The sequence below is a fragment of the Onychomys torridus genome, chromosome 14 (genome assembly GCF_903995425.1).
Source record: "Onychomys torridus chromosome 14, mOncTor1.1, whole genome shotgun sequence".
In the NCBI taxonomy this organism is placed as follows: domain Eukaryota; kingdom Metazoa; phylum Chordata; class Mammalia; order Rodentia; family Cricetidae; genus Onychomys; species Onychomys torridus.
Genome location: NC_050456.1, coordinates 1017165 through 1043008, shown reverse-complemented (window position 1 = coordinate 1043008; position 25844 = coordinate 1017165). Strand labels below are relative to the sequence as shown.

The window sequence follows — 25844 nt, the reverse complement described above, 5'->3', positions numbered from 1 at the left end:
ACCTGTCAAGTCTCAGGAGGTCTCACCTGATCAAACCTGATCCATATTAACCCTGGAGGAATCCACAGCCTTCATCTCCTATGGGAACAAAACTTGAAAGCATTTTTGATTTCCATTTGACAAATATATTTTTTGACTTCTGTTTTGACTTTAAATGATTTCTAAAGTGTCTAGATTGGTTCAGTTTAGCAGTCCAGTCCACAATCTCATGATTTCCAAAGTGTCTAGGTTGGTTCAGTTTAGCAGTCCAGTCCACAATCTCATGATATCTGAAGTGTCTAGATTGGTTCAGTTTAGCAGTCCAGTCCACAATCTCATGATTTCCAAAGTGTCTAGATTGGTTCAATTTAGCAGTCCAGTCCACAATCTCATGATTTCTAAAGTGTCTAGGTTGGTTCAGTTTAGCAGTCCAGTCCACAATCTCATGATTTCTAAAGTGTCTAGATTGGTTCAGTTTAGCAGTCCAGTCCACAATCTCGTGATTTCTAAAGTGTCTAGATTGGTTCAGTTTAGCAGTCCAGTCCACAATCTCGTGATTTCTGAAGTGTCTAGGTTGGTTCAGTTCAGCAGTCCAGTCCACAATCTCATGATTTCTGAAGTGTCTAGGTTGGTTCAGTTCAGCAGTCCAGTCCACAATCTCATGATTTCTGAAGTGTCTAGGTTGGTTCAGTTCAGCAGTCCAGTCCACAATCCCGTGTCTCCTAGCAGCTGTGTTTTGCTTCTCAACAATAAAAAAAAAAAATCAAAATTAACACAATAACATACAGGATCTAGACTTCCTGTTTATTTCCCATCTCTATGTGGCTTATTCTTTTTTATATTACTTTATTTCTCTCTTTAAAACTTTATTTTTAAATTATTCATTTCTCTCTATGACTAGACCCTTTTCCTTTTCTTAAGCCTATACACATTGTTAAACACACTGGAACTTATTTAGAGGTTTTCTGTCTGGACCTCATTGTGTATCTTTTAGCCTTTTTGACCCATGAACAAACTTTAAACTGCTAAGCAGCATGGACCCCTGCCTGTGGCTTTGGTGGCTGGCCCCACTTCTTGGGTTGTCCAAGTCAGTCCTAAAGTTTACTTCTGGTCGGAGGTAGGTGACCAAGAACTGCATTCAACCTTCCTAGAGCTCTAAAATGCTGATGTTTGCATTGTGGCAGACATTTTTACTTAGTTTTTTGTTTGTTTGTTTTGTTTTGTTTTGTGTTCCTATTTAACATATTGGCTGCTCAAGGGCGTACTAGCAGGCAGAAACTCTTAAAAGAGGCGTATCCTCTTTTTGTGGTGGTATTATGCTTCCCAAAATATTGTGTACTCTAATAAACTTATCTGGGGTCAAAGAACAGAACAGCCACAATATTTAAACATAGAGGTTGGGCAGTGGTAGCACACACCTTTAATCCTAGCATTCCAGAGGCAGATCTCTGAGTTCAAGGCCACACTGGAAACAGCCAAGCATGGTGACTCATGCCTTTAATCTCAGGAAGTAATGGCAGAAGGCAGAAAGGTATTTAAGGCGTGAGGACGAAGAACTATAGCTGGTTAAGCTTTTAGGCTTTTGAGCAGCAGTTCAGCTGAGATCCATTCTGGATGAGGATTCAGAGGCTTCCTGTCTGAGGAAACAGGATCAGCTGAGGAATTGGTGAGGTGAGGTGGCTGTAGCTTGTTCTGCTCCTCTAATCTTCCAGCATTTACCCTAATACCTTGCTCAAGGTTGTTTTTTATTAATAAGACCTTTCAAGATTCATGCTACATCTTTTTTTAAAAAAAAGTTTTCTCAGGCACTATGGAAATTTGAGTGCCATGTTGGTACATCAAAATGTTTTTGAGGGTTTTTTGTTTGTTTGTTTTGGTTTGTTTTTTTTTTTTTTTTTTTTTGGCTCTTTTCAGGGGCCCACCACCCAGCTCCCAAATAAATCACACATGGAGGCTTTTTCTTACTTGTAAATGCCTGGCCTTAGCTTGGCTTTTTTCTTGCCTGCTTTCCTTAATTTTAAATTATCCCATCTACCTTTTGCCTCTGGCCTTTTCCTTTTCTATTCCTGTATACCCTTTTTTTTTGTTTCTTACCCTGTGGCTTGCTGTGTTGCTGGGTGGCTGGCCCCTGGAGTCTTCCTCCTTCTCTGCCTGCTTCTTCAGCTACTTCTTACCAGACTTCTCCTTCTATCTATCCTCTTTGCCTGTCAGCCCCGCCCATCCTTTCTCCTGCCTCGCTATTGGCCTTTCAGCTCTTCATTAGCCCATCAGATGTTTTAGACAGGCACAGTAACACAGCTTCACAGAGTTAAACAAATGCAACATAAACAAAAGTAACACACCTTACAATACAATTCTACAACACCTGTGGGTGGTGTTGTTTCTGTGGGCACAGGTTTACTGCTGTTTCATTCTGGCTGCTTTGATGAGAGGGGAGGCATTCACTTATAAGATCATACAGTCCTTTTTTATTGTCGTTTTGGTCTTTTTGAGACAGTTTCTCTGTAGCCCTGGCTGCCCTGGAAGTCACTCTGTAGACCAGGCTGGCCTTGAACTCAGAGATTCACCTGCCTCTGCCTCCCAAGTACTGAGTTTAAAGGTGTGCACTACCACTGCCCAGCTACAGTCATTCTTTGAATGAATGTTGGAATAGGAGAAAGTAGTGTGTTGGTTTCCAGGAATCCACTCCATGGCTGCTTTAGAAGTGTCTTTTACCGCTTATTTTTTATTTATAAACTACCAATGTTCATAATAAAAAGAGCCTTTTGGTGTTAGGGATTTAGCTTGGTGGTAGAGCATTTACTAATATGAGCAAGGCTTTGATTTCAATCCCCATGTCTTAAAGAAAGAAGCCAGCCTCGCTGGTCCATTGAGTCTGATGTTAGTCAAAAGGGTCTCAGAAGTTAGCAGGCTACTCTCAGAGGACCTTCTGACTGCTTTGTTGTCCTGGAGCAATGAGTATATGGAACACCAGCTTCTTTTAACTTTATCCTAAAATGAACATGTCAGTATTTCCTGGGTTCATTTCACCTGAACATGTATTCTCTGGGGGCAGTGCATGGTTGCTTGTCCCTTTTGTAAATTCCTTGCAGGCTATTGGGGCAGTTACCTGAAATTTTCCTAAAATTTTATTTAATTTTGATGCAGTATACACTGAAGAACTTCCTTGCTTCTGCAGACATTATCAGGTTTTAAAGGAAAGTGCTATATCCAGAAGAGTTTGAATCATAGCAACAGAATGAAGGCAGTGTCTACCTTTCCAGTGTAACTGTGTAACACTTTGTCCTTTTGTACATGTCCACATAGCCTGGGATGTTTGTTGTCTTTCTTGATGCTCATGTATCTTCTCATAATGTGCTTGCTGATCTTGGCGGAGAACTCACCTTCCAAGAGCTTCTGAACACAGTGTTGGTGAGTGTGCTCTGTAGACCAATGGACTGCTCATGGGCTAACACTTTTGTTAGCCACCCAGGGTGAATGTCATGCCACCTGTGAGTGAACTTGAATGTTAACCAATGTTCTCTTTAGCACTCCTTTTTATTGTTTGAAGTTTACCTGTATTAACTGTTGTATTTGTTTTCTTGATTTTGGTGTCTTTTCAGATAATACATCCCAAAACTGATGATCAGAGAAGCAGATTGCAAGAGGCTTGCAAAGATATCCTGCTGTTTAAGAACCTGGATCCAGTAAGATAAATCATAGTAATAGAAATGGGTTAAGACCTGGGCTAAGACCTGCGTTTCTTCCTTTCCAAGCTCAGATCACTCTGGGATCATGTGGAGGCAGATGGTTGCATGCACTTTCTGGTTTTGGATCTGTGGATACTGGATATTCTGTGTTAGAGCTCCAAGGAAACATAATGTCATATTCTCAGACCCAGCCCTGGGGTGGTGCAGGGGAGGAGAGGCTAGACCCCTGAATTCTCTGTGTACATCAGAGGCCCCTGAGGGAGGTCTTTCCTGCTGCTCTTAACAGCTAGTAATAGGAATCATATTTGAATGTATTTAAGCTCTGCATTGTCCATATTTTAAATGTAGCATATTACTTGGCTTAAGGCAAGTGAATGTTTGATTCTTTGAAAGAATTTTGACATCTCTAGTCTCCACAGAGGGAGTTTCTAGCATATCACTTGGTATGATGTGAGTGTTCAGACTTATTCACACTGTTGGCTAAGTGATCTCTGCTTTGTCGTCACATGTGATGTTTTTGCTATTTAGTAATTTAGGAAAGAACTGCTTTGTTCCAAACATGAAGGACCAACTTTTATAGCTTTCTTCAACCTTAAATTTTTCAAACACCACCTCTTCTAGTTTTCAGATTGATGTCCAAGAACTGGTTTTTAGATGAGGGTTTTGTTTTGTTTTTGTTTGGACATTTTTTAAAACATTAAGGCACTACATCATACTATTTTATATTAGGTCATGTTTATACCCTGAAATATTAAGAAAAAAAAAGGCCCCATGTTTTCTAGGACTTTGGAGCACACAGTAAAAATTTGTATGTCATCCCTGAGTTCAAATTATTATTTTGACATTTTTTTTTTTAGATAGAATTTCTTTCAGTAGCTTTGGCTGTCCTATGACTAGCTCTATAGACCAGGCTGGCTTTGAACTCACACAGATTCATCTGCCTCTATCTCGGATTAAAGGTGTGTACCTCCACTGCCTGGCTTTGTCTTTGACATTTCTGATTAACCAAACAAAGATCTATGCATTGTTTCATGTATTCACTTCTTGAGGGTAGGATACACCTTTTCATTCAGCTCTTTGAGTAGTGCAGGCCCCACTGTCTTCTGTGTGCATCGATGTGTCTAAAAGAAAGGATGGCTTGAAACCAGAACATTCTGAATTACTATTTCTCATTTTTCTAGCTATGCATACTTGGTAGTAATATTTTGAATAGATTTGGTAATTTTAATAAAGTAGTGATATTTAAAGACTGTCTGGGTTGGGAGGTGGGGCTCAGTGAATAAAGTGCCTACCATGCAAGTATAAGGACCTCAGTTCAGATCCCCAGTACCCCTGTAAAAACACAGATGTGGCACATGTGCCTGTAACCCAGCCCTGGAGGGAAGGAGGTGATGGGTGGAGGCGGGTGGACTGCAGAGGCTTGCTGACAAGCTTGTCTAACCAAAGGATTCACTCCAGACTCAGAGACCCTGTCTCAAAAAATAAGGTCGAGAGTGAGAGGCACCAACATGGACTTTGGCCTCCACATGAGCATGGCACGGGCAAGTGCATCCCCACAAACACACGTATACAACACACACACACACACACACACACACCACACACACACCACACACACATACCACACACACACCACACGCACATACCACACACACAAACACACACACACACAACACACACACACACCACACATACACCACATGCACACATCACACACACACATACCACACACACAACACATGCACACACCACACACACACCACATGCACACATCACACACACACATACCACACACACAACACACCACATGCATACACCACACACACACACCACACAACACACACACACCATACACACACCACACACCACACACACACCACACATACCACACCACACACACCACACACAGACACCACACACACCACACACTCACACCTCACACACACCACACATATCCTACACACACCCCACACACACCCCACATACATACCACACACACATATCACACACACTTCACACACACCACACATACACACCACACACTCACACACACCACACACTCACACACACCACACACACTATACACACACCACACACACACATCCCACATACATATCACACACACTCCACACACACCACACATACACACCACACACAGAAACCACACACTCACACACACCACACACACCACATACCACACACACACCACACACACACACACACACACACACACACACACACACACACACACACACTAAATAAATAAGGCTCAAATCTTATTGAAACTTAGAGTGATCTTTGATTGCTTTGAGAAAGGTGTGTCTTTTTCCAGATGGGTAGCCACCCCATGCTCATGCTAACAATGTGAATTAAACTCATTGGTAACATAAAAGAAGAAAATAAAATGGAGGGACCTGTTGGAAATATGATGTTCAGAGGAGGGAGGTAAGAGGGTGATGGGGGTAACAATGGACAACTTTCATTATACATATGCATAAAATCGTCAAGTACAAAACACTTAACCATTTGAAAGTTGGCAGGAACAAACAAAGCAGCTAAAACAGTTACAGTGACTTGTAGCTGTAGTTTTTTCTTCGGGTCCCACAAGCCCCCAGCGGTCTCATAGCCATAAAATATGGACGTTTATATTACAGCGGGTCTTTTGCTGCAATTCTGCTCTTCTGGTATGGATTCATGTGTTCAGAGTGAGTCTGCCTACACCTTCAGTCCATCAACTCCATGTTTTTTTGGGTTTTGTTTTTTGGGTTTTTGTTTGTTTGTTTGTTTGTTTGTTTTTGTTTTTTTTTGTTTTGTTTTTCAAGATAGGGTTTCTCTATGTAGCTTTGCGCCTTTCCTGGATCTTGCTCTGTAGACTCTAGTTTTTATTAGGTCTTTATATGGGAAAATTTCAGAAGTCATTGTGAACAGTGCCTCTTGAGTTTTTAATGCACTGTGTATCATTAAGGGGTGTTAGTAAATGTGGGGAACCTGATCCAGTAGGCCTGAGTGGAGCCTGCACTCCTCACAGGAACCTGTCTCCCCCTCCCCTTTCCCCTTCTTTTTCTTTTTCATTTGGCCTGGTGCATACTAGGCAGGTGCTCTGACACTGTGCTTACATACTCAGTAGACCGTTTACTTTCATTTTGAGACAGTGTCTCATGTACCAAGTTATCCAGACTGAGTTTTACCTCATTCAAGCAGGGCTTGAACTTGTAATTGATCTTCCAGACTCAGTTTCCCAAGTAGCTGAGATGAAAGGCCTGACCCACTAGGCCTAGCTAAATGGACTTTTATGAAATGACTTTAGAAAGACTTCCACTGTCCTGCTAAAAGTCTTCAGTGTGTGATGTAAAAGTCAGTTCACGGATCGGAGAGAAGCAGCACTAAAATCATGGATTTACATTACTGATTATTTTATAGGGAAAGAACACATTTTATTTTTTTATTTAGAAAAAAAATCTGTTGTTTTTAGGTAGGCTCTTTGTATGTAGCCATAACTGACCTCAAACCCAGGGGCATCCTTCTCAGCCTGCTGGAAACACAGGTGTGGTGGTCACCATCACTCAATGTTTGTCTTTGAGTTCATGCCAGCTTGATTTCTCTCTCTCTCTCTCTCTCTCTCTCTCTCTCTCTCTCTCTCTCTCTCCCCTCCCAAATCCTTTTCAAGATGACATAGACTAAAAAACAAAAACAAAAAACCTTAAATGTTTATGTATGCCTGCCTGCCTTCCTTCTCCTTCCATCTCTTTCAATTCACTGAGACAAGTTTGTACTGCCCATATGCTCGCTCCCAGGTACAGGGTCATCCATGTGGAACCTTCCAGTGACCCAAAGACAGTGGTTGTCAACTGCAGCAGCTTGTCTGCTAAGCACTGGGCCCCATCCTGTGCAGATGATCACAGCTACTGTGAGTTTATATGTGAACACTACGTTGTGAGCAGAGGAGTTTCACAGCACCCCTCCCATCCTTCTGTCCCTTTTGTCTCTTCTTCCATAACATCCTGGGAATAGTGGGAACAACTGAAATATTTGAAGCAGAGGATTTAACAGTCTTATTTGTTCCCTGTGGCAGATAAAGGGGGAAATGAGAGGGACATGGGGTAGAACAAAAGGATGGAGCCCATAGAGAAACCGTCCCATGATTCCATGGGAGAGAAGTGGGCCTGAACTGCGGAAGGATGATTGCTGACATGCAGGATTGACAGACCTTGGTCCTTGATGGTTGGTCTGTTTGGAGCCTGAGGAGAGTCTAGGATGACTGCCAGTGCCCCACTACAGTGACCATGAAGGCAGTACCTTTTCAGAACTGGGAGAACTCCAGAGAAGAAGGGGAGACAATAATTACCAATTAGCACAAAGAATAATGTTGGCTTTGTAACTACTGTCTCATTTGAATTTCCTGAAGTTAGTGTTTCACACTTCCCAGACCTCAGCATACTTTTTCCCTTGGAGTACTGTATAGGCGCAGATTTTCTAATTATTAATGTCTTTGAAGATATTCTTCTCATGAATATTTTAATGTTCCACTCAGTAGGCCATTTTCCTCCTGAAATAGTTCTAATTTGAGGTTAACAGGAACACTTTTCCTTTGCTCTTCGGTAGGTGCTTCCATTAATGCAGAGTAGATTGCCACTGCCTTGAATGAGTCAGAGCCTTCCTGTGCTCTGTGAGAGAATGAGGTGTGGATTTCCTGCAGTGCCTGTCAGCACCACCATCAGCCTCTGCCTATTGTATTTCCCAAGTTCTGCTCACTTTGTGCATAGTTGGAATTAGATTTTGGTTGACTAGAGCAGACACCTGCTACATAGGTAAATCTCTATTTTATTAGGAAATTCTCATATACTGGCACGAGTTCTTTAGTTTTATAATTTAAAAGTAGTATTTCATATGTCTGCTTAAACTGGAGCTAACGCTAACATAACCAAAAATTTTATTGTAGCAATTTATTTCATTTTCTCCATTTGATATTTAGAATCAGAACTAATCAATAAAGCGGATATTTCCCCTCTGTCTTCAGTAAAAGAAACAAATCATAAATGACAAGTAAAATACAGTATTAGTAAGCCATTTAATTAACCTTCAGAATTTTGATAGGTGACCATATGTTGCCTGAGGTAGATGAACTCATTAGGTAAAAGGCCCCTGCGGGGCTGATTAGCTTCATGTCAGGAAATCCTTGCTTCCCAGCCCTCCTGGCTCTACCTTCAGCCCTGGCTACTGCCCATGAACAGGAGCCAGAGCTCACCCAAGATGAGGAAGGAATGAAAACAACTTGCAAACCTGTCTGTCACCATCATTTCCTCATGATTCTCTTAGTCCATGAGCAGATTCAAAATTTTGTTCTCTGTATGGAGGGTTTTTTTTTTTAAGAGTTATTTTTTATTTATGTGACTATGGGGTGCATACATGCAGATTTCCTCTGGCATCAGAAGGGAATATCAAGGTTTTTGTTGTTGTTTTCAAGACAGGGTTTCTCTGTGTATCCCTGGCTGGTCTCAAACTCAGAGATCTGCCTGCCTTTGCCCTTGAGTGCTGAATCAAAGGTGTGCACCACCACTGCCTGGCAAGTTTTTTTTTTTTCAATCAAGAAATTTTAATTACTACACATATATTTACTAGAATTCACAATGAACAAAAGTCAGTGAAAAGAAACTTTCCTACAACTCTGTCTCCTAGGAGCTCCATCTCTTGGTAGACAAGACCTTTACACTATCTTGTGTAGTCACACTTCTTTTTCCAGCCAGCCAATTCCCAAATAACCATACCAAAACTTATTTATTAATTATAAATGCTCAGCCAGTATCTCAGGCTTGTTACTAGCTAACTCTTTATTTTAAATTAACCTATATTTCTTATCTACACTCTGCCATGTGGCTTGGTACCTTTTCTTAGTACGGCAAGCTCATCTCCTCTCTTTCTTCTTTGTGTTCTGTTTTTGTCTCTGAGTCCCACCTAACCTCTACCTGTCCAGCTATTGGCCAGTCAGCTTCTTTTTTAACCCAGTCACAGAGACACATATTCACACAGTGTAAAGTAATATTCTCCACTCTTGTTCATTTCCCAGGACTGTGTAATGCATATGTAGCAGCAATATTTATCCAGTGCTTGGCTCTGTTCTTATCTTACTTAATATATTAGATACCATAGAGATATATGAACATAGAGCCTCTACTTTTTAACTTTTTTTATTAGTTCTTTGAGAGTTTTGAGAGCATGTTTAATCACCCTTCAACTCTTCCCAGACCTACCCTCCTTACCCTAAGTCATCCAACTTTGTGTCAAAACAAACCAACCTTTCAAGACTAGCTTGTGCTGCCCAAAATATTCTTGGAGTGTGGTTTTCTCCTACAGCATGTCTTTCCAACATCTAACAGCTGCCAATCACTGCACATCTAGGGTAGGATTGTGTGCACAACTTCCCAGATTTGATCTGGCCTGGGCTTGCACAGATTTTAAGTGTGCTGTTACAGCTGCTGTAAGTCCATCTGCGGGGCTGCCCCGCTGTGTCCAGAAGTTGTTACCTGGCGTTTATATTCTTCCTGCTCCTCCTTCTGCAGTGATCTCTGAGCCTTGTGGGGATGGACATAGTCCTTTTAGTGCTGAGCATTCAAGAGTCTCTTACTGTCTGCACATTGGCTAATTATAGGTCTCTGTGTTTTGTCATCATCTACTGTGATTAGAAACGTCGGAGAGGAGAGTTGGTAGGTGCATTGATCTATAGGTATAATGATAAGTCATTAGAATAAGCTTAGAGTAAGTTTAATACCTTGTCCATTTAGAAGCATAACAGTAGTAGGTTCTCTCCTAGGGTATATGACTCGTGTAGCTAAAAGTTCTTGGCCCCAGCAATGGTGTCAGATAGGGGTTACAGTGGTTGGTTACTTCTTTGCGTAGTCTTGCTAGATGGGCTATGAGGAGTTCACAGAGGGTATAATTGAGGATTACTGTTTACGTCTGGTACCTGCATAGCACCTGTACTGTGAAAATTAGCTGGGAGGAATGGAGTTTCTAGGTCCCTAGCATCTTGATCTTGTTCTATGTCATGTCTTCAGTGTACATTCTTACTGTCAGGTTCTGGAGGGTAACCAAGAGGAAGGGTGATAGCCTGTAATGTTTGAGGGTCTATGTGGCCCTCAGCAACTCCAGAAGAAGAAAGCACTTCTGGATCTGGGCTTTTTGTTAGCATATATTTAGAAGGGGCATTGTTGCCCTGTTATAGGGTAATTCCATTTCTGTATTTTACTCTGTGTGTGTGTGTGTCTGTGTGTGTATACACGTGTGCACACATGTGCACTCAAGCTGCCCACACATACTTATAGTTCAAACCACCACATAAGGTTAAGTATTCACAACCTTGGATTTAGCAGTGGATTTTTGGAAACCAAAAGCAAGAATGAGAAAAGAGAGATATATTGAACTTTGTATTACCATAATATTTTATAAGTCACAGGACATTACCCCCACAAAAAAGTAAAAAGACAAACTACAGAATGAAAAATATTTGTTGATCATATACTTGAGAAAAGCTTAGTGTTCAAGATATATACATAATGTAAGAAGTACAACAATCCAGTGAGCGCAGTACTTCAGTAGCGTTCTCTAGAGGAGATAAATGACAAGCAAGCAGATAAAAAGATCCCTAGCATGGTTAGTCATTAAGAAAATGCAAATCAAGACCAAGTAAAGCACTGCTTCATCTCCACTAGGGTGGTTATAGTTAAGTAGAAGAGAACAACAAATGTGGAGGACATGAGAACATTAGAACGCTCAGAATTGCTAGTGGAAGGTAAGCAAGTGGTTCAGCTGCGGTGGTCTGTCACTTGGGAATCCCTCAAAAGATAGAGATACTTTACAGTTCAGTAATTCCTCTCATGGGCATTCAGAAGAATTGAGATGAAATATTGGTTAAGACAAGTATGAGTATACAAATGCTCATAGCAGCACTGTCCACAGTAGGAGATGGAAACAATCTAAATGTCCAGTATCAGAATGTGGGACCTGAGCCCAGCTTGGTGGCACATAACTTTAAACCCACCACTTGGGAGACAGAGACAGGCAGATCTCTGTGAGTTCAAGGCCAGCCTAGTCTACAAAGTGAGATCCAGGACAGCCAAGGCTGTTACACAGAAGGACCCTGTTTAAAAAAAAAAAACCAAAAAGGAAAAAAAAAAAAAAAAGCATGTGAGATATGGGGGTCGAGATCAGGTCATCAGGCCTATGTGCAAGTGCCTCTGAAATGGATTCTAAAATTTACATCCAAAACAGACAAATCTGGAGAGGCAAATTCCCAGAGACACCTACACAGTGTTGAAAGCCAGTCAGTGAGTTGACAATGACTTCAACACACAGTATAAGATATGACACCAATACTGGCAAGAAGTTGAGCAGCAGAACCGAACAGAGCCCAGGAAAAGCACCACGTGAATCAACTGAACAAAGGATAAAAGGCATGAAGTGGCACTGGGGCAAAGGACAAAAGAATCTAGACAGGTTTTATACCCCTCACAAAAATTAACCCCAAATGGGTCAGAGACCTCAGTGTAAAGTGTTTAAAAAGTCATAAATACTATAGCTATCTAGGTGATCTAGAGTTTGATGACTATTTAGATAGGATGCCAAAAGTCCAATATATGAAGGAAGCAATAAGCTGAACCTCATTAAAATCAAACATTTCTAAGACCAGTTGTGGTGTTTAGTACTGTAACCTCAGTACTACGGAATCTGAGGCAGGAAGGGTGTGAGGTATAGGACATGTATGGCTACATCGTGAGATACTGCTTCAATAAGAAAAAAAGCAAAACTAAAGGTTCTGGACTGTGGAAGATGCTGTCAGCAAGCCTTAAGCAGAGAGAAAATATTTGCAAAAGATACACCTGATAAAAAAAACAGTTACACAAAGTACACTAATAATTGTGAAGACATAGTAGTAAGTAAAAACCTGATTGAAAATTAGATCAAGACTGTGAGATAGGTCAGCAGGTAAGGATGTCACATACAATGGAATATAATTCAGGCTGGAAAATGTATATTATTTATTATGTTACAGTGGGCATGAGCCGTGAAGGCATTATGCTAAGTGAAATAAGCTAGATACAAGAAAACATATTTTATCATTCTATTGTTTTGAAATATTCAGAAAATAGGAATCTACATAGCGAATGAACAGACCCATGGTTTCTAAGGAGCTAGAAGACCATGAAAATAGCAAATGACTACTTAATAGATACAGGGTTTCCTTTGGGGCTAATGAAAATATTTTGGAAGCACATAGGGATGGTTGATGCTCAGTGTCCTATGTCTCCAGGGAAAAGCAAATCAAAATCAGAACAGTGAGATACTGCACACCCATCAAAATGGCCCAAATCCAGAACCCTGATACCCCAAATGCTGGTGAAGGCAGGGACAAGAAGAACTCTGGCTCATTGCTGTGGGGATTCAGCGTAGTTTAGCCACTTTAGAAGTGGTTTGGCAGTACCTGCCACACTATTTTCTTTTCCTACACTCCAACCTTTCTGCTCCAGAGAGGTTAAAAACTTAATGTTCACCCAGAAACCAGGGTACAGTTGTTCAAAGCAGCTTTATTTATAGTTGCCTAGTGTTGGGAGCCTCCAAGATGTCCTTCAGTGGATGAATGGATAAACTATGGTACATTCAGGCATTGGAATAGTATGTAGTAAAAGGAAATGAGCTTTCCATAAAAGCCATGGAAAGACACTGAGCAAGTATATGTATTAGTAAGTAAAAGAAGCCAGTGTGAGAAGTCTAGACTTACCTGATTCTAACTATCAGACATTCATAACAGGAAATGATGGGGTCAGTAACACAAGCTCAGTGGTAACCAGGAGTTGAGGGACAGGAAGGATGAATACTAGCTGGGTTCAGAGCATCATTGGGGTGGTGAAACCATAGCTGTCACTGAGTGGCAGTGATGTGCTTGCATAGGTCCAGAGCAGCAAATGGAACTCTCTGGTGTAGCGGCCAGAACTTTGAGGATGAAGTTTAAAACAACTGATTTAAATCTATTCTGGGAGAGGCTTGTCCATTTATGGGGGCAGGGAGCATATGGGAAATCTGTGCATCCCTCACTGTTTGCTAAGAACCTATAAGTCCTCTGAAAAATAATAAAATCTGTGTATTAGTTCAAACATGCTGATTTACGTTAGTTTTATCATTTACTAGCTGTTGTAAAGAACTAAATCATGCTGGGCAGTGGTGGTGCACACCTTTAATCCCAGCACTCGAGGCAGAACCAGGTGGATCTCTGTGAGTTCGAGGCCAGCCTGAGCTACCAAGTGAGTTCCAGGAAAGGCACAAAGCTACACAGAGAAACCCTGTCTCAAAAAAACAAAAAACAAAAAACAAAAAAGAAAGAAAAGAAAAGAAAAAAGAATAAAACTGGAAATCATTATGTTGGGTGATAAAAGCTAGTCCAGATACTTCTAGAGTCCATATATTGGGGGGGGGGTCATTGAAAGGAGAATCAGTGGGGGAGATGGATGTATCTTAAAGGGGAAGGGGTAAAAGGGGTAAGAGAATGTGAGTGACATGAAAGCAAAGGGAAGACTGGGAGATGGAAAGGAACCAGCCGCTCAGAGGGGCACGGAGCAGAGGTAGGACCGTTAGGGAAGGAGAACAGTTGGAGTAGATAATGACACTATAGGGAAGCCATGATGAAACCCAGTTGCTTGTACTCACCTTTAAAAACTAATCCTCAGCTCAAAAATAAATAAAAACTAATATGAAAATGTAAATCAACTGTTTTCCAAATGTGTTCCCTGCTCAGGAAGCCCTGCTCAGGACAATTTGAAAAGCGTTCCCTGCTCAAGAAGTCTACATTTGCACATTGCCTCCAGCTGCGGAGCTCAGTCTTTGCAGAACAGCTCTGTGATTGCCTCACAGCTCACATTCTTTTCTTTTCTTTTTCTTTTTCTTTTTCTTTTTTCTTGGTTTTCGAGACAGGGTTTCTCTGTGTAGCTTTTGGAGCCTGTCCTGGAACTCACTCTGTAGCCCAGGAACTCACAGAGCTCCGCCTGGCTCTGCCTCCTGAGTGCTGGGATCAAAGGCGTGCACCACTGCCTAGCTCAGCTCTCATTTATAGGCAGGTCTTTACCCTGTGTTAAAACCTCCATGAAACCCTGTGGTCCCCATGCCGGCCTCTGGACCTGACCAGTGTTAAGAAGATGGATGATGTGTTCCTGTGTGGGACTTCTCTCTCCTCTGAGTGCCCCTCTCTCAGCCTAGTCCTCTAATGGCAGGTTTTCACATTTCTTGTGCCCCTTTTCTGAGCGTCCTGCCACTGCCGGTGACTCCCTTGAAAGGTGGATGAGGGAGAATCCCCACATATGCTTTTATAGTTGCTGAATACATGGGAACATAGTATAATGTATGTACCCAGCACCTTTAGGGAAGCATCCATGTTGTTTCCAATCTTTTGTTAGGATGATGCCATGGAAAATGCTGCATTATATGCCATCTCAAAGATGTCTAAAGAGTGACTTCCCAGAGAAGGAGTAGTCAGGGTGGAGGTTGTGCATTTGAAATCTTACTAAATGTTGCCAGGTTGTTCTCTCTCTCCCTCTCCCTCTCCCTCTCCCTCTCCCTTCCTTTCTCCCTCCCTCCCTCCCACCCCCTAAGGTTTCTCTGTTTAGACCTGGCTGTCCTAGACTTCACTTTGTAGACCAGGCCAGCCTTGAACTCACAGATCCTCCTGCTTCTGCCTCTGGAGAGCTGCTGGGATTAAAGGCGTGTGCCACTAGTGTGCGGCACCGTTACTTTCTGTGGCGTTTATCCTGTTTACATAGAAGACAGCAGAAGAGTCTCTTCTTTGTGGTGACTCCAATATAGAGTCTGATTTTTTTTTTCAGATCTGACAAATGAATGTGTGAGAGAAGTGATCTTATTTCCATCTTATTTTTGCATTTCTCTTCATTTTGAGGGAAGCTGGGCATCCTTTTTCAGAATTACTTTAAGACACCCCTCCCCAGAAGCACTTTGGAACCCTAGACCCAGGTTTGGGGTTTTGTTCATTGGTTTAACTGGGCGCCTTCATGCTCTCTTCCAGCTGAAAAAACTTTCCATTCTGGAAAGTTTGTTCCATGTTTCTTCATTTTCTGTTTTCTCTGGACTCTTTCCTTTCTTTGTTGACTTTGTGGTTTAAATTTTATTCTTTCTTATTTTATTCAAATATTCATTCGGGTGGCATTTGCCATTTACCATACCTATACCAAGAACAAACCTTAATGTAAATACTAACTTTGAGTCTGTGAGTCTCTGAGCCTTATCAGTTGTAACACTGTGCTGGGGGATGTTATTAATGAGGAAGTGTTAAGCCATGTGAGATTGTCTCAGTGCACCCATAAACCTAAAACTGCTCAAGAAGTTGATTTTAAAGGGAAAAAATTAGCAGTCATGTTTTAAGTTTTTTGTCAGGATCCTTTTTTTTTTTTAATGCCTGTGAGTATAATATCATCCTGAGCCTTCTGTGAGTTCACAAGCTGTACTGTCTAAAAGCTCTCCTCTGCTCCTGGGACTGGCAACAAAAAGCTGATTAAGAGCCCTGAGGAAGCAGGGCAGCCAGTGAGCTCAGCTGTCACACCTTGGGGGCCCTCTTCCTAGCAAGTGAAGGGCTTGCATTCTGGGCACTGGTATTTGGTGTGTCTGTTCATGCTCTCGCTGGTCTCTTGTCTAGGAAATTAAGTCACGTCTTGCCTGCTAAGCTTGTGTCCAGGGTAAAGGGACTTTACAGGAAGCACTTGATCTGTATGCATCTTTATCTTTGTGTTTTAGCTCCACCTTGATGGACCACGTAATTTTAGTCTGGATGTTTTCTGTACTGTGCTCATTGGCCCCTCAAACGCTATTAAATGCAGTTTTAGTGATTTGTGAAGATCTTTCCAAGGAGATGTCGATGATTGGTTTTTGAGGAGAAATGTACCAACAGACAGATGGTGACAGAATGCTCGCTGCAGTCTTTCATTGCGGCTGTTTGACTGTCCCCGCCCGAACTGCGTTCTGTTCTGTCTTGTTTGGGGTACTGACATAAACTGTAAAGCTGAAGTTAGGATGTAATTTCACCAGGTATTTAGGGAACCTCTACACTGATTCTATCAATGAGTACTAGGAAGTTTTAAGAACAGATAGCTTCAGGAAATTTGAAACAGTTCTTTACCACTCTGGTTATTTTCATTTTGGTAGTTTTTTTTCCATGTGAAGTGGTGATAGTTACAAATGTTCTAAAGTAGGCTGATATCATTACTCTCATTCAGATGTTGAATATGAAAATAAATAATCATCTAGTTTGTATGTGGTGAGGGGTACTGCAGTCTGACTTTTCTGATAAAATCCAATGGTAATGATATTCTGATTTCTTTGAAATCTTTCACAAAAGCTAAGATTATATGATTCCTTCAGGAACTATGTTCTAGATGCACATAAAGACATCTTATCTCTTTAAAAAATAGGAGCAGATGTCTCAAGTGTTAGATGCCATGTTTGAAAAATTGGTCAAAGAAGGGGAGCATGTAATTGATCAAGGTGATGATGGTGACAACTTTTACGTCATTGATAGGTAAGTTTTATCCAGCTTTACTACTGAAGTTTTAAAAACCTATTCTGTAAAATCTCAGCAGTCACTGTCACAACTGATAGATTAATCTGTGTGGGGTTTCCCTTTACTCTTACTGGACAATGGGCACTGTAAATGTCTCGTGAATATATACAGTAAAGCCATGTTAAGTTGTGTAAGGAGCCCTAGTTTATAGAAGTGGATCTATAAGTCTTAGTCATTAGTGTGCCTTGATTTGCTAACTTCTATTTGGTAGGTAGAAACTAACAATATTTCCATGTGGTAGATGCCTGTTACAGTGAAAATAGGGTATGGATACTTGGCGGTGGCGGCACGCCCTTAATCCAGCCCTCAGGAGGCAGAGGCAGGAGGATCTCTGTGAGCTCAAGGCCAGCCTGGTCTACAGAGGGAGTTCCAGGACAGCCAGAGCTGTTACACAGAGAAACCCTGTCTTGAAAAACACAAACAAACAAACAAACAAACACAACAAAGGATATGAAGTGGAAGAATCTAAGTGGTGGTGTAGTTCCCTCAGCATTGCTCTATTTTTAAAAAGTTCTTACTATTAACCATAAAAGAACTCAGGTACCCTAGAAGGTGTGAGATGAGGAGGAACCTTTTTTTCTGCTCTTTTAGCATTCTTTAGTCAGTAGAGGGAGCAGCTCATGTCTCCTTACAGAAACTGTGTAGCATTTTCTTTGTCTTTTAAAATGTTTCAGGGTTTGGGGGTTTTTTGGGGGAGGGGGTTGTTTTGTGGAAAGTACTAGCCTAGTACTTGCTGTGTAGACCAGGCTGGCCTTGAACTCATAGAAAATATTTTACTAATAGAAAGTATATTCAGTTATTTGTATTGACAATCAAATTGTCAATTTGAATTGACAATTCAGACATCTTAAACTGTGCTTTACTTTCTCAGAGAACAATATAGCCTGTGTAATAGATGAGCCTCAGACCATAGTTTTGCACATACTGGGTAGTGTGTTCCTTCACCTTTGTAGAGTGAGGCAGGGTTCACGGGGCAGTCCATGTCCCTAAGCTGTCCAGTTTTGTGTGGAACACAGAACATCTCCCCACCTGATCTACTGATATACAGTTTTGCTCCATTGGATAGGATTGTGGTCAGCTGATAATTAGACCTCCTCTGTCTCCTTGGGCCCCTTTCCTAACCTTGGCTCTGTTTGCTTTCATACATGAGCTGTGCGTGACTTTCAGTCAGCAGGTTTGCTGACTTCTTTAACCCCATCCTGATGCCTGAGTGACCAACTACTGCAGCTCTAACCAGAGCAGAGATAAAGCCAAAGCATGATGTGTTCCCTTGTGTAAGGCAGAGTCATAGTTACGATGTTACAGCTTTCACCAACAAAACAGCTTATAAATACACTCAAGTTTTTTTCATTGAATTATAGGTGAGAAGACCATGTTCTGGCCAGCATTGACCTTTCTTTCAGTGGGTATTTTTTACTACAAAACCTGCTTTATATTTGAGCATAGTACATTCTCTTTCAGTTATATCCTAATTATCCATTGACAGATGACACACTGTGGTTCACAGACATGACAGGGCTTGATTGAGGTCACCAGATAGTCGTCAGTGCATCTGACACACAGCCAGGTCCTCTGTCACCCACTTCTGCTCATGCTCATTGCTCTGGCCTGCACTGCCTGAAGCCTCACAACATCAGGGAGGGAATCAGAATGAACAGCAGTCTGTCTGTCTAACAGACTTCCCACTGATGGCTCCCAGCTGGGCTGGGAGCATGTTTACTCTCAGCTGTACATTCTGTTGTTCACTTTATCCAGAATGGTAAATCTAGAAAAGAATGTCAGTGACAAAATACAAGGGAATACACTGCAAAGTTTAAATTAACAGTTTATTTTTGTCTGTTTCTTTACTGCTTAATAATCCTTTTCTAGTCCTTAAAAGCTGTCCCATTTTGCCACTGCCACATCTTTTTTTCTAGGATTTAACCAACAGGATACAGCTAAAGAACTTCTCCTGTCTGCCTCACAGGTGTGCCAGGCAGCCTGGAAACCATGCTTTCTGTTGAAGTACAGAGCATGGAAAGATGGTCCTGTGCGAAGAAAGGGCTAGCTTGTATGAGCGTAGGCCTGCCCCTGAGCACAGGAGCTGCACAGGGAGTCTGCTTGCCAGTAGAAAGCACCTCAGGGGAAGCCGGCAGGAACACTACAGGAAGGGCAGCAATTGGAGGTGACCTAACGTAAAGGTCAAGGAGGGCATGTTAAGGCCTGTGGGTCAGTGTGGTCTAAGAATTCAATTCTGCTTGTAATCCAAACCAGCTGTCTATAATAAGTAAAGAACAAGTTTGTTTGTTTTCTAATGAGACTTTTTTTTGGTGGGGGGTCAAAATTGGGAGCTAGCTGGAGTACCAATTCCTGCTATAGTTTATAAAAGACTTGTCAGCAAATTATTAGAGCTATATGCTTTTAAAAAGTAGTCATTTTCTTTTGATCTCAAAAGCAATATGCATTTCCTTTAGAAACATAAGTATTGTTACATGGTCAGTGCCCTAGAGCCCCTCACAGTTCTTACTGTCTGTGATAAGTGTTTTGACATATGTTCCCACAGATGACTTACTTCACATATTCTACCACTGGTTTTAACTTTTTATTGTTTAGTTCTTCCCCATGCAGTGTTCCTACCCTAGTCTAGTTGGTGGTCTTTTTCATAGGGTATACAGGAAGTAAGAGTGTACGGGGCTCTTCTCTGCGGTAATGCCTCACTGTAATTAAATGCTACCTGAATCTCTTTGTCTCTAATTTAATATGATTTGTCTATGTCCAACAGAGGAACATTTGATATTTATGTAAAATGTGATGGTGTTGGAAGATGCGTTGGTAACTATGATAATCGTGGGAGTTTTGGAGAACTGGCCTTAATGTACAATACACCCAGAGCAGCTACAATCACTGCTACCTCTCCTGGTGCTCTGTGGGGTTTGGTAAGTAAAATATGTGCTTGATCTAAATGTTATTTTTTTTAATTATTATGACAGTAGATAGGCAGATAACCTGAAACTATATTTTAATTTTAATCAGTAAATTTATTTGGGAATCATGAGTCATTGGCATTTATTAGATGTTGTACTGTTGGGCACAAAGACTGTGCTGAATCAAAGATTTATGTCCTGTCTCTCCCCAAATTAGGAGCTTGAATATACTGGACCTTAGAATGACATCAGATCCAAAATGCACCTCTTGTATCCATACTTAAACTTTGAGCCACAACAGCTGGAGAGATGACCCATTCATAGGTGCCTGCTGTACAAGAAGGAGGATGTGAGGGCACAGCAGCTTGTGCCTGTAACTCCAGAGTAAGGGAGGGGCATGGGGACAAGCATCCTCAAAGCTCATTGACTGGCCAGTCTAGCCAGGTCAATGACGTTCAGGTTCAGTAAGAGACCTTGTCTCAGAGGTGGAGAGCAACCCAGAAAAACATCTGGAATCAGTCTCTGGCCTCTGTATGTAGGTGTGCATAAGCATTTGGACACACATATGCACAAAGCCTCACTAACAAGTATTAATTCGCACACACTCACACACACGTGCACACACCCTTCTGTATTTTTCTCAGCTAGCTCTCTGAGGTAAAATGGTATAGTCAGATAAATTAGTGGTTTTCAGAGTGATTAGCTGAAAGTCGCAACTGGGGACTTGTTAGAAGCACACACACTAGGCCCCTCCTATTGATTCTGACCCCTGCACCAAAAGCTCTGGAGAAGGGTCCAGCACAACTGTGCTCCTGAAAGCTTCCATGCGATTCTGATGTTGCCACATTTGGAAAGCACTAAAAATAGTTCTCCTGAGGGTGTCAGCTGCTTGGTAATGTGTTTGCACTCAAGAGCAGCTATGTAGAGTAAAAATATTTGATATCCGTGTTTTTCATTTGGGATATTTAAAAAAGAAAAAAATCTTGCTTCAATTCTACACAAATCTAATCATTCTCTTTGGGTGGGACCTGGATGTTGATTTGAATGGTGTAATCCTAATCTAGAAACTTTGAAATGTCACCAATTCAGAACTTTTTCAGTACCAACATGATTCCACAACTGTAAAATTCCACGTTACAGATCAGTCAAAATGCAAGCATACCGTAAATACTTATAAATTACCTTCAGATCATGCATATGAGATATACATGAACTATGGATTTTGTGTTTAGACTTGAGACATGCTCCCAAGCTATTTTGTTAAGAGTTCAATATCTGGGTGTAGTTGAGTTGTGGGAGTACTGATATCTAAAATCTAAAACACTTCTGGTCTCAAGACAAGAGATCCTCAGTCTATATCGTTAAATAAATGTCTTAATGATAGACATTCTGTTAAGCATTGGTTCATAGACACATTTGGCTGAGGAGCTAGAAGAGGCTTGGGAGCTCTTTTCACATGGTAACATAGTGCAGAACATAACAACTGATTCCGTAAGGCTGGGTTTAATTAAGGTCAGGTTCTCAGACTTTGGCAAGTATGCAGACTACCCTGGGAATCCACTTACCACCCTGTAGGTTGCACAGATTACACTTCTGTGGGTCTAAGGTGAGCCAGAGCTGGCTGTATTCAAGAGCTCCCAGGAGGTATCCACACTGCCTGGGGTCACACTTCACTTCCTGCAGCACTGATTGATGGGAGTGTTTGAAACACAAAAGCAGCACATCCCATGTTCTTGAGCTGCAGTTTAGGTTATTTCCCCAGGCCTTTGTAGAAGAGGTTGTTTGTTTGTTTGTATGTTTGTATGTTTGTTTGTTTTGGGGACATCTGCTGTCCTGGAACTCAGAGATCCGCCTGCCTTTGTCTCCTCAGTGCTAGAGTTAAAGGTGTATCCCATAGCCTGGCCGGAAGTAGGGTTTTAACTGTCCAATTTCAAAGGGGGAAGAGTTACAGAATGTACACATTATTTCTGCATTTCACTCAGAATTTGGTTTAGCTCATAAAAACATCTCACTCAAAGATGCTGGATACTTAGAATTCCTTTTTATTGGAGCCAAGAAGTTCCTGTATACCTATTAAACAGTTTTATGAGTTATGGGGTAGAAATGGAGCTGTTTTTATGTGGAAAGAAGTGATCACTGGAGTGTGTTAAGGGCGTTCAGATCGGAGTGTCCAAAGCCAACAGAGAGCAGCCACACTAGAGCAGAGACCTGTGCAGGAGGCGTTCGCCAGTTTTCACAGCTAATCTTGTGTCCTCCATGACCTACCTATTACAGAGGGTGTAACTAAAAATGGAGCCATCTCACTAGAGATGCCAATCAGGGTCAGAGTGTCAAATAGTAAGGAGGCCTCCTCACACATCCTTGGTTCAAGATCACACATTTTCAAATTTGCCCTGAGCACTAACAGTTTCAGCCCCAGTGGTAACAGTAACTAACATACAGAGGCTGAGTTTTCATGTGCACAGTTCTTAAGCATTTAAGGAACATTTTCTGAGATTTTTCTTTTTTTGGTAGCTTGTGCATGTTAATAACATTCATAAAAAGGGATAGTTTCTGATTCATGTATAAATGAAATATCCTTAAAAAGTGTAAGAACATACTTTCATTGTATTCAAACTTGCTTTTTAAGAGCAATTTGCATAAGCAGTCCCTTCTGGGGAAAGTTAGGTGGAAAGGGAACTTTTAAGATGCACAGCCTGCAGCCCTGTAGTTGTGAGTACAGATAGAAAGAGAAGCGTATTCTAGAGGGGTGCTCACTCCACAGCACTCTGCTGCTGTCAGCCTGGACCTTAGCATTTGGAATTGGGCTTCCTGAACTTAGGTCACAATGGGTGTGGAATGGTAGGCCATTCATAGACAGTTCTTCCTGAGAGATAAAATTCATGATTTATTTCTAAATGGCTAAACTATTTTGGGCCTTTTCTGTTTTAATGAAAACAAAAAATGTCTGTCCATAAAAAATGTACCTGCTTCCAAACCTCACTGTATATGACAATCATGTGGGACACTTTTATAGATGCAAATTATGTAGCCAGATGTAGAGATTTTGAGTTACTCAGGTCTTCGGTTTTAGAAATTACCTCAGCAAATTCTGATGTAGAACCAGTCTTCAAAAGAGCTCAGTATTTTTGTGAATTAACTCATAAAATTAAAATAGAATTTTTCTTTCCTTTCTTTCTTTCTTTCTTTCTTTTTTTCTTTTTCTTTTTCTTTCTTTTTTTTTTTCTTTTTTTTTTTTTTGAGACAGGGTTTCTGTCTTGGAAGGCTGAGCTCACACTCACAGAGATCCACCTGCCACTGCCTTCCGAGTGCTGGAATTAAAAGCACACACCACCACTGCCCAGCATACATTTACTTTTTATTTTGTGTGTATTTAGGGGCATGTGTGGAGGTCATTTGTGTCCTGGTGACTGAACTTAGGTCATTAGGCTGGGCAGCTGGTGCCTTTACCTGGTGAGTCATCTTGCTGGCCCAGGTTAAAAAAATTAGGAAGTACAAATCCAGAGTATAGCTGGCATCAAAATAGTAATTAACTAACTTGGAAACAGGATGTTTAATTTCCTAGTGCCTCATTCTGTCTGACTGTTACCACAAATCACCATAGGTGGCGCAAGCATTCATATCTCACTGTTTTGAAGGCTGAGACCCACAAGAGCTTTTGGTGTCTAGGGCCAGTTCTTAGATGGCCATGTTCTTACTCTGTCCTTGTTTGGTGGAAGGGGCAAGACAGCTTTCAAGGGTCTTTCATGAGACTTACCTAATTCTGTTCATGACAACTGCACACTTGTGGCCTGATCACCTAAGGCCCATCTCTTCATACCATCATGCTGAGGTTAGGATTGGGGCTTCAGGGAGGGACACATTTAGTCCATCATTGTTAGAGTTACATTAATTAAATAATACCCAGTTTTAATTTTTCTAAGGTGTAATTATTCATTGGTGAATGCCAAACTATGTGATTATGAGGCTTAAGAATAAAAATACTTTGAGAATTTTTGCAACATAAAATTTTTGAGGAAAAATAGCTTTTGAGCTGCTATGTATAAACATTTCTGTCATTCCTAAATTAAGTTCTGCCTCCTGAGTGCTGGAATTAAAGGTGTGTGCCACTACCACCCGACATAAATATGTATTTCTAAGAATGCTTACATTATCAATTCTTTATGGATGACTTCTCAACTAGTGGTTCTTACAGTTTTTACTTCGGTGTATATATACTTCATGAACACCACATTTAATTGAGTCTGTGTCTGAAGTAAATACTTAAGAAAACAATACTACAAAGAATGTACTTGCATATATTTTATAGTATGACAGCGCCCCCATGTGGGCATAAAGCCCAATGTGCTGGTCCAAATATGTTTGTCTAAAGCAGGACTTCTCAGCTTCCTGATGCTGCGACCACTTAATACAGTTCTTCGGGTTGTGGTGACCCCCCCAGTGATAGAATCATTTTTGTTGCTGCTTATTAACTAATTTTTCTACTATTATGAATCATAGTGTAAAATCTGATATGAAAGACATCTAATCTATGTGAAACCCATGTGAAAGGGTCATTCAGTCCCCAAAGGGGCACTACCCACAGGCTAAGAGCCACTGATCTAAGTAAATGCTTCTCTCTCTCTCTCTCTCTCTCTCTCTCTCTCTCTCTCTCTCTCTCTCTCTCTCTCTCTCTCCCTCCCTCCCCTCTCCTTCTCTCTCCCTCTCTCCCTCCCTCCTCTCTCCCCCTCTCCCTCCCGCCCTCCCTCCCTCTCTCTCTCTCCCTCCCTCCCTCCTTTCTCTCCCTCCCTCCCTCCATCCCTCCCTCTCCCTCTCCCCCTCCCTCCTCTCTCCCCCTCTCCCTCCCTCCCTCCTCTCTCCCCCTTCCTCCCCTCTCCTTCTCTCCCTCCCTCTCCCCCTCCCTCCTCTCTCCCCCTCTCCCTCTCTCCCTCCTCTTTCCCCCCTCCCTCCCTCCCTCCCCCTCTCCCTCCCTCCCCCTCCCTCCCTCCCCCTCTCTCTCCCTCTCCCTCCCTCCCTCCCCCTCTCTCTCCCTCTCCCTCCCTCCCTCCTCTCTCCCCCTCTCCCTCCCTCCCTCCTCTCTCCCCCTTCCTCCCCTCTCCTTCTCTCCCTCCCTCTCCCCCTCCCCCTCCCTCCCTCCTCTCTCCCCCTTCCTCCCCTCTCCTTCTCTCCCTCCCTCTCCCCCTCCCTCCTCTCTCCCCCTCTCCCTCCCTCCCTCCTCTTTCCCCCCCTCCCTCCCTCCCCCTCTCCCTCCCTCCCCCTCTCTCCCCCTCTCCCTCCCTCCCTCCCCCTCTCTCTCCCTCTCCCTCCCTCCCTCCTCTCTCCCCCTCTCCCTCCCTCCCTCTCTCTCTCTCCCTCCCTCTCCCTCCCTCCCTCTCTCCCTCCCTCTCTCCCTTCCCCTCCTTCCCTCCCTCTTTCCTTTTTTTTTTTTTTTTTGAGACAGGGTTTCTCTTGTGTAGCTCTGGCTGTCCTGGAACTTGCTCTGAGAGCCAGGCTTGTAACATGAATTGCTAAATGGTCTTATTAATAAAAAGCCCACAACCAGATATTGGGGTGAAAACTGAGAGATCAGGGGAATAGAACAAGCCACAGCCAACCCCACCTTACCGACTCCTCAGCCTCCAAAGAGAGCTACTTCCTGTATACCCATGCCTGTATGCCTTTCTG

At 42.0% G+C, this 25844-nt stretch overlaps 1 protein-coding gene across 1 annotated transcript in view; it reads left to right on the top strand.

The window, feature by feature from the left end:
• Prkar2b (protein kinase cAMP-dependent type II regulatory subunit beta) overlaps nucleotides 1-25844 on the top strand; it is a 106339-nt gene that overhangs the window by 70540 nt on the left and 9955 nt on the right. Inside the window, exons 4-6 of the mRNA XM_036206599.1 lie at nucleotides 3582-3665; nucleotides 17129-17235; nucleotides 20039-20192. Of these exons, the coding sequence (XP_036062492.1) occupies nucleotides 3582-3665; nucleotides 17129-17235; nucleotides 20039-20192 (345 nt within the window). The remainder of the gene's footprint in view (nucleotides 1-3581; nucleotides 3666-17128; nucleotides 17236-20038; nucleotides 20193-25844) is intronic.